Genomic DNA, 11,575 nt, shown 5'->3' with positions numbered 1-11,575 from the left:
GCGATTGACTGAGGGAGTAAGGATTCCCCCTTGGCACGCAATCGCAACAATGCATTAACCTTGCACAAGGCCAGGTCGACTAATTCTCTCATGCTTTGTGAAACTATGAAAGCTTCATAAATAATTTGATTGCCAGTTGGAGGTCCTGTGGTTCGAAAATCTTTATCTATCATGATTGTGACGGCGGTCACGAGTTTTTCGCATTTCTTCAGGTTGGGTTTAAACGGAACAACGCTTGGTAGTCATCTTTCCTGAAATTATATATATATACATGTATATTTACAGATGTTGTGTAGGTCTATATATAATGAGGGTATTCAGATACATATCTGGATTCTAAAAGAATTGGCTGAGTTCACTGGGGGAGGTGGAATTCCGCCTCAGCTGTGAGATGGTCCAACATATCTCGGCTCTCATTGGAGGGTCAAAAGTGGACCCACACCCGACAGCGTCTGAACATTCTTGTTTGATCAGAAAACGACCACAAGGTTGCACAACAGACACGGGTGAGAGAATTTTTTATGCTTTCGCCTTTCATCACACATGGTTTGAATAAGTTGCTCAACCCAACATTGAAGGCAGAGGTTGCCTATAAGGGTCGAGTCTTTGGGTCTTCTTTGCGGCGCTTCTTGATCAATGCATCCTATACAGAGCATGGCGGTACAGTTTCTCTGTCAGGAGTGTAGGCAATAATATTTTCACAATTATCGCCTGGATTCAGGAAAGACAACAGGGCCAATAACAGGGAGTAGCTTGGAAAACCAGTATAGTGTTTCGTCAAAGAATCATCGTTTTCCAAAGTATTTATGAACTTCTTTTGCTAATTTTTTTCATTTAAACAATTTATTGTCCTTTGCAGTCTCTGGACTGTTTCCTTCAGTTCTGTAACTTCATTGGAGTGTTCACTCTCATTCAGTACATTGATATGAGCATCAAATTCACTGCGAGAGTCACGTAGGGATTCATCACTACTCACTGATACATGTACATCATCATCTGTTGGCTGTTCACCGGCTGAACCACTTGAAGTGAAATGATCCAAGTTACACCTTTGAAGCACCCTGCGTTTACTGGGGGATAAACCAGACAGTACATCTTTTGGCTCGGCATCAGGTTTGAGTCGCCAGATTCCATTCAGAGTTTTCCTAATGTCCTCATCTTTAAAGTGAAGGTGGCAGATTTGAGTGGACTTGCCAACAACAATTCGGAAGTAGGACCTACTTTAGGGGTTACTGCAGTTTGCTCATAAAATCCCGTTACTTTTAAGAAGTAATAAGCCCCATATCTGGAGTAACGAACGCAGCAAAGACCTAATGAAACCTTTATTGAATGTAGCATAATTATGACAAATCTTAAGGTCACCTGTTACAATGATGGGCAGTCTCATGGTTCTAACCACAATGTCTGACTTATTTGCTTTTCTTTGTAGAGATGAACTGTCTGGAACTGTGAGGGGTTTCCATGTTGACTTGGTTGAAGCTGGTGGGTTTAATACAAGTAATCATCGGTTTAACCAATGGGGATTGGGAAATGGGAAAGGTTGTAACTGTTTGGGCCACGAACGATTTGGTGAACAATGACTACGAAGCCGTTGTATTACTTTGTATTCAAGACGGTAAGATGGCCGTCGGTGGCTTCAGTGACCTATGTGGGCTGATTAGGGTTATTATGAGTCAGACTATTACATGATATCCTCGGGCAGCTGTAGTTGTGACGTAATTTCTTCACAAAACTCTGTGATTTCTGGCCTTCTCAGCGCCCTGTCAGGGACGAGGATGTGTACCATTTGCAGGGATTCTTCTCAAAATGGAAATAACTATTTTAATTATCATCTGAACTGAAGTGTGCTTTCCCACGGTAGTGGCTTCTAATACTCACTCCACTATCATGTTCATCGAAAAGGAAATTGCCTCGTCTCTGTTATAAGTATCACGCGCTGGTCTTTTCTCAAGCAGTTTGCGTGCCTCGCGCAGGCTTGACCTCGACTAAAAGACTGCTAAACCCATTGTCTGTCCCAGCCACAGGTGTAATTGTGTGGGAGAATTGCTTAGGCCGAATCGACGGAGATACTATGCATACATAATGTCTTTTTAAACGCTTACCTGTACTTCTGCAAAATGAAGTTATAAGGGTTTACACACAATGCACCTTTAAATTAGCACTGATTTTTCTTACAGTTTGCAATGTGGCAAACAAGAATTGCCGACTGATGTGGGATGTTTACGAGAACTGTTACAACTCGCAGGCTGGTAAGCAACCACGCCCAGGTGTGGGGCTTGTCAGTCGCTGGTGCGACGGTTGCACTGGTAAGCTTAATTTAAATTTATTCTGAAAAGGAAGCAGTCAGTCCATAATGTCACTATGTAAACATTTCTTAATAACTACTTAAAATATCAGTAAGGTAGTAACTAATATATCACGGGGCCCGGCACCATCAGAAACAGCAAAAGATAGATCCAGACCAACAATATTTAAGAAGGGTCCTGGCCACGTTTACCTCCCTCCCCCATCCGACATTGAATGCAACAAACTAGTATTGAAATTCATCCTTCGGGGAAAATTTTATTGGGCCCCAAACATCACAACGCTTTCAATAGATAGAGGAAATAAGACCAAATCTCACTTTAATTCCAATTTCACGTAACACTGGACCACGTTTATCCCAATGCAATTTTACCTTCAGGAGGGTTCCCAACCGTGGGGCGAGGCTCATCTGTCTCCTTCTCCAAGCCCTTTCGCAAACCCGCCACGAGCAGGCTCTATGTTCAACGGGGAAATCCACGAGGCTTCGATAGCTCGGACATAGCAGGCCGGTCGATCAGCTTCATAGACGGCCATGTTGCCAACGAAGCATGCCTGATCCGGATCGGAATCAAGGTATATTCCCTCAGCACAGCTCGTCCTCGACTTGGATGTAGGGTCGACATAGTTTTCCTGCTTACAGAAACCTATCCGTCGCCCTCTCTAAATTAATCCTTAACTTGTATCCTCATCAATGTCAAGATTCTATGAAATGTAAACCTCTTTCCCGATTTTTAATCATCCTCCTCTTTCGCCTTCGCCAATTCTTCCCCGAATAGGGAGGAGAACTTCCCGCTGAGCATATCATGCACTTCACCTCAAGAGAAGATGTAATTCAAGCTATCAATGAAGGCATGGTAAGTCGAGGAAGTGCTTGATACCGAGGTGGAGATGGGATAGATGTTGAAAACGATTTTCGCTATAAATTTTGAGAATGATGCTTGAGTGTTATTTGAGAAATCTTGTGATGACGACAGTTCAGACGTCGATGAAGATGGCAGTTGGAAAGATGAGAATGATTGCAAAAGATAATGTGTGAAAACGGCCGAATCTGAGCTTAATGGAGGGAAAGACAACGTTTGTAGATGATTAATGTTGTTAAAGTCTGGTAAATGGCGAACTAGAAACAGAATCTCCCCGAACCTCGGAATCTCACTCCGATTCACGATGCCAAAAACCTCATCAGATAGATGCTGTACGACTTCGGAGCAGGTCTGGATGCCTTGGGTGACCCGGATACCACATGCATGCTAGATGGCGCTGGCATGATGGTCCGTAAAGACAGCCGCCTACCGGACTGGTGGAACCCAGCCTTTGACCAACTCAACGAGTCGTCGGCAGACCAACGAATCTGCGATAAAGTCACCACCAAGCACAGTGAGTGGTTGTCTTCATTGCTCCTGGTATAGGCTTCATGCATTATGTATCCGTTACGAGTGAAAATGCCCAAAGGTGTCAGCGTGGAAAGCTTCCCTGGTGTAAACCCGTCGTTCATGTAGCCTATAGGGGTGCCGAGTTGTAGGCTGCAAAGGGGTGATGTTTTGGAAAGAGAAATTCGGACGACAATAAAACAAAATTACAAAGAGTCCAGTTTTAAGAAAAGTATGTCAAGCTTTTAAAAAAAATTCTTGTTATCAGCAAAAGCGAAATTCCTTTATTTTCTTTATCCTTTTTCCTGTTACTCATCACTCTATTTGTGAAAGGACTTTTGAAATGAAGTTAAGATGAACTTTATTATACAACGCTACTAAATTGAAACGTCGATATTATGCAAAGTCGGGATGGTAAGGCTTGTAAACGGGAAAAACATTTCTCTGTGCAAAAAAAGTCTGGCTATATAGGTGCTATAGGAAGAACTTTGGTTCCATAGGGAGTTTGGGACACATGAGGAGACATTTTGTGCTATCCGTCCGTATAACAAAAGCAGTTACCGGAAAGATGGCTGTCATGCATGGATGACCTCCATACCCGCCTGCGTTTGTGCCTCTACTGACAGATTTGCTCATAATGAAAAGTAAATTGTCAAACCGCACCCAAAGGAAAGTAATACTTCCCTAACTTGCTACACGTATTGTGCACGTGAACCAGCGCAGTATGGCTATTACATGTGGACTGGTTCCCGCCCCTTGCTTTGAGAATTAAAAATTTTACAGAAGACAACCAGCTTCCTCTTGTCTTCGCTGGTTTGTTTTTCTGAGAGTGGTACTTGCTTCGTTTGCTGAGACCTCCTTTGTTTGATTTTTGTTTCAGGCCAGTCAGAGGAAGAAATTGCTTGTATTGATTGCCTCTTTGGACAATGCCGACAAAGGAGGCGAAGGCAAAGTTCGAAACAAACAAACAAACAAACAAATAGATACACGGTATAAAGGTAGAGTTAGTAAATCAACTTGTAATAGTCGGTGGTTTAGGGGCTGATGGGTGTGGTGCAGTTGCCTTAGAATTGTTCGGTGGAGGGACTCTGAGACTTTTTTTGCGAGGATGATCCAAGTTTTACCCGTCCTCGGCTTCCAGCTGCAAGTCCACGTACACTATACATATTGCAAACTGTTTATTCTAAACCTCGGCATGCATGGTGGACTGGTTTAAGGTTCGAGGATGGGTATCCACGAAAAGACATTCTACATCAGGGCAAGAGGTATACATGGTTCCATATACTTTTAGCGAAATGGGTCATTATGAGATATGTTCACGATATTAATGTGGTCGAGCAAACGTATTATCAATATTTTTCTTTGTCGTCAATACCCTTTTCAACTAGTAAACACTTGGCAGCCAAGGATTTTGAATGAAATGTTTCGTTGTAGTTGGTTGATATTAATTATTTTTAATTTCCTTGCAAATCTCCGATTTTGGTCATAACTTTGTTAACCATATTATTCCCCCCGACTTCATATTTGGTGGTGTATTTATCAAATAAATCCTAAATAAAATTGAATTAAGTTCGCTCATTGCTTCTTTTTCATTTGTTATTGAAGGGGATGGTTTGAAACTTTGCATTGTTTGGGTAAACCAAAAATATGTCACTGAAGCATTGATAAATACGTTAGGAAACAACATTTGCCCTCATCAGCGAGCAAAACTATTCACTTCGTGAAGTAGAGATTAAAGAACCTAGTTATTTACGGAACCATTCACTCCGTTGAAACAGTAACAAACCATCTTACTAAAATAATAAAATAGAAAGTAGACAGACACACATAGAGATAGAGTGGTTTATATTTATCCACACATCGTGGCATGAAGGTCACATTACTTGATGTGAATTTATGTTATTTGAAAATTAAAAATCATTAAGTAAAAGCTTTATATTGAAAAAAATGATGTTGACATTTAAATGAAATTATACAGAAAAGAAAAAAAAACACCGAAAACACTTTGGGTGAGACTTCAACAGGATTTGCGATTTTTAACAAAGGTGAATGATCCACGAGTTTCCACATTGTTTAAAAAACACGACCATGTAGAAAAAGATAATCGGACAGGACCGTGTTGTGACGAACTGGACTCCATTGGTTCAGATATTCAATAATTCAAGGAACAATGGCTTCACGTACTCCAAGGGTAATGGAGACTGATTCAACAATTCTCAGTTTACTGCAACTGTCAGTACGCCTGGATTTATATGCGAGAAAGCATGTAGCTTCAATTAAGGTAAATAACCATCAATTTTGCTATGCTAATTAGCGATCATGCCATATGGTCATTGTAAAATTCGAAACTGAAGAGGGAGAGCTTATTGCTGAGGTCCATGGCTTATGTCCCTCGTGTTGTAAACATCAAGTTATTAAGTTGGGTCATTATTCCCTGCTGGTGACAGTGAATTCACAGGAAACCAAACTATTTCTCCATGCTTAAGTGTCAGTCAAATAATACTGTTGCACACACATTATAATAATAAGAAGAAACAAAAATTTGTATTGCGCAGTGTACGTAACAATGATCGAACGCACTTTACAAAGAAAAACTACTGAAGTTACTTTAGAAAGCAAGACTTAAAACCACTTACAAGGTAAAGCTACTTGAAAATATTTCAATGCAATAGTAAAGACTTAGACAAACACTGAACCCTAAAAAAATGTAATTAAATAAAAAACGGTTAAAAACAGGTGGTAACTGAAATCTGAAGGAATGTAACTGAAACAATAATACTGGGGCTATGACAGTCCACACGTGGTGTGTTACACACAATTCGTCATCGACACCACGAAATGACACTCAGTCGAGCGCCAGGTGATCTCATTTTTGCACATTTTAGAGAACCCAGTTATTTTCGTTTTCACGAACTATCACCCAGCACGCTGCCGCACTTCCAGCGCGCACTCCGTGCATTTTCGTTTTCACGAACTGATACCAATCTTAATTTCACCAGTTAAAATGACTTTTCATCACATTTTGTGCAATGCAACCATTTTACATGGTGGGAACCAACATGGTGCGGCACTATTGTACCCATGGGATCGACACTGGGATACGAGACAGTTTAATTGGGTCTGATTGATTGGGTCCGTTTCTAGTTTCATGCACCATGCACAAGAACGATATGCATGTTCATGTTCTGCTGTTAGCGTACGAAGATTCCCCAATGCACATCCCTTCGAAATGTGCCATTACAATAATCTGGTTGCCAGACCAACTCATTTCGACTGCATGCATTTTCGGAGAATCCTTGAGTCAGGTATTTTCCACAGTTAGATGATTGCAATGAGAGGAATTCCTTCGTTTCTCGAAATTGTTGCAGGGTTACGCAAATGTCCACAAATCGCCGACTTTGTCCCTCTGATTTACCATCATGTAATTTTGATTCATATTTTGTGTTTTAATACTGCCAATTTGCACATCTTCTGACTTGTAAAAAAAACCTGATGGACACGCAAGCTGCATGTTAAAATAGATCTTTGGGCCTCCAACACTGAGCCGGGATGGTTATCTGACGTAATAACTTGTTCTGACAGCCAGAGACGCTGACTGACGTGATGATAGTGTGCGTAAACCAGTGATCTATTCGTGATTACTTCTACATTCTATCACTTTCTTAGGAATGTCGAAAATATGAGCTTCCTTTGATTTTGCTTAAGTGTTTTTTGTAAAAGTGATGTGATTTTGAACTTTAAGATTGTTCTTATATTACGTTTTCATTTTCAGGTCAGTCTGAACGGGGGATTGATTGTATCTTTGATTGCTTCAAGAAAAGGCATCTTCAAGAAAAGAAAACACTATAGGCCTACACCAATTGAATTATAGGTCAATGCATGTATTATGATATTAACATAGTTGTTATTTGGTGGTTTCGTTGTGTAAGGTGATCAGTCGTCTAAATAACATGCAGTGAGGGTACTCAGAAAAATCTTTTCGGTGTTGTATGGTCCAATGTTAATCGCCAAAATAAAGGTATGCTAGTAACTGCAAGTTATGTACAATAATTATGTCTTTTTTATTTCGCACTTCGCTGGTCATCAATTTGCAGCTTGGTTCCCAAATCAAAAGATTCCGACATGCTGGAAGAATCTCTAATTCATTTAGCCGCAAAGATCACTTATTGGACAAATTTCCCCTTTTCTGAAAAGATCCCAAAGCGCTCGGAGCCATTTCATCAATCTCTTTCCGCCTCATGTTGGTCAGGAGTGTTCATCTTGTTGGTAGCGATACGACAATGTCGTTTGTGAACCAGTAAGGTTTAGTTCCGACCAAAGGAGCCGTCCTCTGCCAAGGAAATAGAGCCCTCTGTTGGTCCAGCTCGAGGACCATAGGCCTGTGGCATATCTGTGCGTTCTCTATACGTACGTTTTACATTCAATATACACATCTATTGGGAAACTGACATGAACAAAGGCAGAGGGTTCAAAATAACAATTCGCGGATTTTAGATATTTTTGATAATTTATCTGTTTTCTTTCATTTGACCTGTTTTCCTTATGCTCTGGATTCTTGACTCAGTGTCTCTTTGTAACGACTATACTCTTTTCCATCTGTCCCATTTTATTTCCTTCAACTTTCTGTATTTCAAAACACAATGCCCCAAATAAATATTAACAGCTTATAATTATCTTACCAAGAGGAATGTTAAATGTCTTAAAAGAAAGCACAGACAATATTACTAAAAACACTGAATTAATGCAATTTGCACCGTCACGAGTCGCTGTGTAGTCGTAGTAATTTCACTCTGCCATTATCACAGAATCATCCATTTCTCATGTTTTGACACTAAGGCGCAACATATTAATCTGGAAAATGTCCAGATGTTTGTGACAAGTGATAAGTAGTTTAAAAAGCATTCCATCAGTAATGAAAAAAGTGAGCAAGGGTAGGGCTCTTTTTGCATGCAGCCAAGCTGCTCAGTTTGTCTTGATAAAAAGCAGTCAAAAGGCAAGATTTCGATCCCAATAATATTCTGTGTCCTTCCAAGTTTGTGCTTCACATCCTTCGATTATCGTTAAATATCTATCACCTACAAGACAGTTAATTGCTGTGTTGCATGTTAAAATAGGCTTTGGGTCAAAACGTTTGATGTAATAAGTTTCTGTCTATTAGTAGCCTCCTGATTAACTTTTTCATCAGCACAGACATAATCATAATCAAGAAAGAAAAATCCGTTTTCTCCTTTGATTTTATTTTAGGACTCTGTCTGTTTTCATTCCCTCCTGAAGTGGAGGCAAACTTTTATGTTATATAGACTGTCTGCAAGACAGAAAAGTGCGAGTTCATTACATGATGGAGTATCTAGATACACACAATAACTTATCAGTCTATCCTGGTTTTTCAGCGCAACACTCCATCATCGATCCTGAAGAGCTGAAACCGACCACTGTTATCGGAGGTGGGCGGGACCAAAACTATCAGCTGCAGTTTTGATTGGCATCCAGCCAGGGTTTTATTGACGAAAAACACCGTTGGTGATTCAACCACATTTTAGTCGTATTTGTCGTCAACAAGGTCGGATGTTTGAAACTGAATATTCTAGTTTTGTCAAGCAAGACTGTTTGAAAATGTCTTCATATCTTAATCACACATATTCGCCCGGTAGCCTGACCACGAGCAGACCCACAAATGAATGTCATGTTGGAGGCGACATCGCACATATTGTTTTCTGCTCTCTCGTTATTCTGTTTGGCGTGCCTGGTAATTGCGTCATCCTCCGTGTCTACTGGGCCAAGCCTAGGAAGACCACCACCCACGTCCTGATCATGGGACTGGCCTGGACCGACTTTGCGACCTGCCTGCTGTTGGTACACGCAATCCTCTCCAACTGCATATTTGGTATCAGCGAATCATTTACGCCCATCGTCATACTTCGATACCTCCTGCTGTCCTCTGTGACCGTCTCGGTGCAGTTAATTTGCCTGATTGCTATCGACCGTTATGACTCCGTTTGTCGGCCCCTAAATCGCATTTTAAACTACCGGCGGGTTTTGGTGGCCATTTTGCTGTCGATTGTCTACTCCGTGGCAACAACAGGCTTGTACTTTGCCGTTCAGGTTGAAAATGAAAACAACCTCCTGATTCCAGTCGTTATGCTTTCTGTTCAACTCATCGGCTATGCAATTGCAGCAGTCACCAACGTTCTTTGCTACACTGCGGTCTGTTGGACCATTCGAAATCACGTCAAGGTCAGGAATGTATCTATGACAGAATCCAGACCTCAGCGATCTCGGAACGAGTCTGTACCCATAGAGATGACTCCCGTGACTGCGCTCCCCGGTCTGCCACGCAACGCAAATGCCAATGGTCAAGTGCATTATCCTTCTGATTTCACCCACAAAGACAGCGAGCCAGGCCCCTCCACTCGCAACTGTCAAGCAGTAGACAACGAAGCTACACTCAAGAACACAGTTAAAAAGCTCTGCGCTCCGCGAGACAGCGACCCTAAAGCGCCCTCTCCCGCCAAATGTGACAAACATTACTCGGCTGTTGCAGTGCCTAGAGCCTCCACTGTGATCCTGCAGAGGAAGACAACCCGGATGTTACTGGTAACCAATGTGGTGTTCCTACTGGCCTGGGTACCCTATTGGATCTACGTGGGATCTCTGCTTGCCACTATCCGAGGAGCTGAGATACCTGACAAAATAGCTTACCTGTTGGAGACGTTTGCATACCTCGAATACCTGAACAGTGCTATCAATCCACTTATTTATGGACTCGCAAATAGGCAGTTCAGAAAAGATTGCAAAGAAGTTCTCCAGAACTGTAAATTTCATTAATCTTTACCCTGCCTGTCAGGTAGGTAGGTACCGGGTCAAATAGTCAAACCACCTCATATCAGCTGACATATTTTAACAGAAAACGTTAGAACTCGACCCGTAGCTTATCGACGAGAAAATGTATGAATTAATTTCATGAGTATGGTTTCACTAGTCATATTTTATTGTATGCGGTAGAAATTTTACGAAAGAAACACACTATACAAGAATTACGATAACTCTAACATGGTAGTGGCTAACCCTATAGCGCTCCGCCTTGACTCAAGCCCATGGTCACATAACAACAGCTAATATGACTGCAAAGACAATATTCAGCGACCCACCTCGGGAACCGACGTTTTGGTCCGTTCCATACATATATAATGTAGCATCTGTTTACATCGTTTTATTCCTGCTGTACAGTTTCAACGACCTCTCCGCAATTTACACGCGTTTATGAAATGGCGCCATTACTCGCATGCTCGTTGAATTATAGTTACAGTATGTTTGATTATGAGTAACTGGTATGTTTTTATTGATTAACTATATTCAGTTTTACTCCATGAATTAATTTTCTCCATGTTTTGTTTGCTTTTGTCTCTCTTGTATTGATTTGCTCTGCTAGTGATTTTTGCTGCCTTTCCTTCTGATATCGTTATTTCTTCTTGGTTCTTATGTGTTTACATTTGTGCATGAACAAGTAAAATTAAATTTAGTTGATTTATGGCAAACTTTTCAGTTAGGGGAGACCTTACAAAGAAATTTATATTTCCCAACAAAAATTAAAGTTAATGTAAATGTAAAAAAAGTATAACTGGACTAGTCCACTTACAGTTGTTTTGAGCTGATGGTAGTCTCAGTGTAACGAACGAAAGAAATATTACTCACTGAAATAGGAGATAACCATTTCCAATGGCGATAATCTTTCGCGTACTGGGGTACTTTCTCATCATCCGTGTGTAAGTGCCGAAAGACCACCACCAATGTCTTGATAATGGGGCTGGCGTGAGCTGATCTCTCTGCCTGACTGCTTCTCGTCCATGCCACTAAACCAGACTGTATCTTCGACCTTGGTGATTCGCCTGTGCTCCCACAGATAA

General features: G+C 41.1%; 2 protein-coding genes and 1 pseudogene across 4 annotated transcripts; 2 read left to right on the top strand and 1 right to left on the bottom strand.

Moving 5' to 3' along the window:
* Positions 1–296: 296 nt before the first annotated feature.
* On the bottom strand, positions 297–1,338 carry LOC147799282 (uncharacterized; annotated as a pseudogene).
* Positions 988–7,707, top strand: LOC110982114 (uncharacterized). Of its 3 annotated transcripts, XM_087135991.1 has the most exons (7): positions 988–1,113; positions 1,430–1,482; positions 2,178–2,306; positions 2,684–2,877; positions 3,081–3,158; positions 3,488–3,678; positions 4,552–7,707. In XM_087135991.1, exons 3-6 carry the CDS (start codon positions 2,210–2,212, stop codon positions 3,530–3,532), a joined length of 414 nt encoding a protein of 137 aa, XP_086992117.1. In that variant the 5' UTR covers positions 988–1,113; positions 1,430–1,482; positions 2,178–2,209; the 3' UTR covers positions 3,533–3,678; positions 4,552–7,707. The 3 variants fall into 3 exon arrangements, with proteins under 3 accessions (XP_086992117.1, XP_086992115.1, XP_086992116.1); XM_087135989.1 differs by lacking the exon at positions 988–1,113 and having other exon boundaries at positions 1,165–1,482; XM_087135990.1 differs by lacking the exon at positions 988–1,113 and having other exon boundaries at positions 1,165–1,482; positions 3,488–3,704.
* On the top strand, positions 3,570–10,496 carry LOC147799281 (D(2) dopamine receptor B-like). Its single transcript, XM_087135427.1, has 3 exons — positions 3,570–3,678; positions 4,552–4,618; positions 9,323–10,496. Exons 1-3 carry the CDS (start codon positions 3,570–3,572, stop codon positions 10,494–10,496), a joined length of 1,350 nt encoding a protein of 449 aa, XP_086991553.1.
* Positions 10,497–11,575: the final 1,079 nt, after the last annotated feature.

This window comes from Acanthaster planci, linkage group LG04 (genome assembly GCF_054643075.1).
Source record: "Acanthaster planci isolate LZ-2023a linkage group LG04, COTS_SCS, whole genome shotgun sequence".
In the NCBI taxonomy this organism is placed as follows: domain Eukaryota; kingdom Metazoa; phylum Echinodermata; class Asteroidea; order Valvatida; family Acanthasteridae; genus Acanthaster; species Acanthaster planci.
The sequence above is the reverse complement of the archived record's forward strand: the minus strand, read 5'-3'. Positions and strand labels throughout refer to the sequence as shown.

Bases quoted from the DNA above. Each gene is read 5' to 3' on its own strand.
- LOC110982114 (XM_087135989.1), top strand. From the start codon at position 1,371: ATGATGGGCAGTCTCATGGTTCTAACCACAATGTCTGACTTATTTGCT. The intron at 1,483-2,177 runs GTGGGTTTAATA...TTTTTCTTACAG, and splicing joins TGTTGACTTGGTTGAAGCTG to TTTGCAATGTGGCAAACAAG. The intron at 3,159-3,487 runs GTAAGTCGAGGA...AAACCTCATCAG, and splicing joins AAGCTATCAATGAAGGCATG to ATAGATGCTGTACGACTTCG.
- LOC147799281 (XM_087135427.1), top strand. From the start codon at position 3,570: ATGGTCCGTAAAGACAGCCGCCTACCGGACTGGTGGAACCCAGCCTTT. The intron at 3,679-4,551 runs GTGAGTGGTTGT...TTTTTGTTTCAG, and splicing joins TAAAGTCACCACCAAGCACA to GCCAGTCAGAGGAAGAAATT. The intron at 4,619-9,322 runs GCAAAGTTCGAA...TTCGCCCGGTAG, and splicing joins TGCCGACAAAGGAGGCGAAG to CCTGACCACGAGCAGACCCA.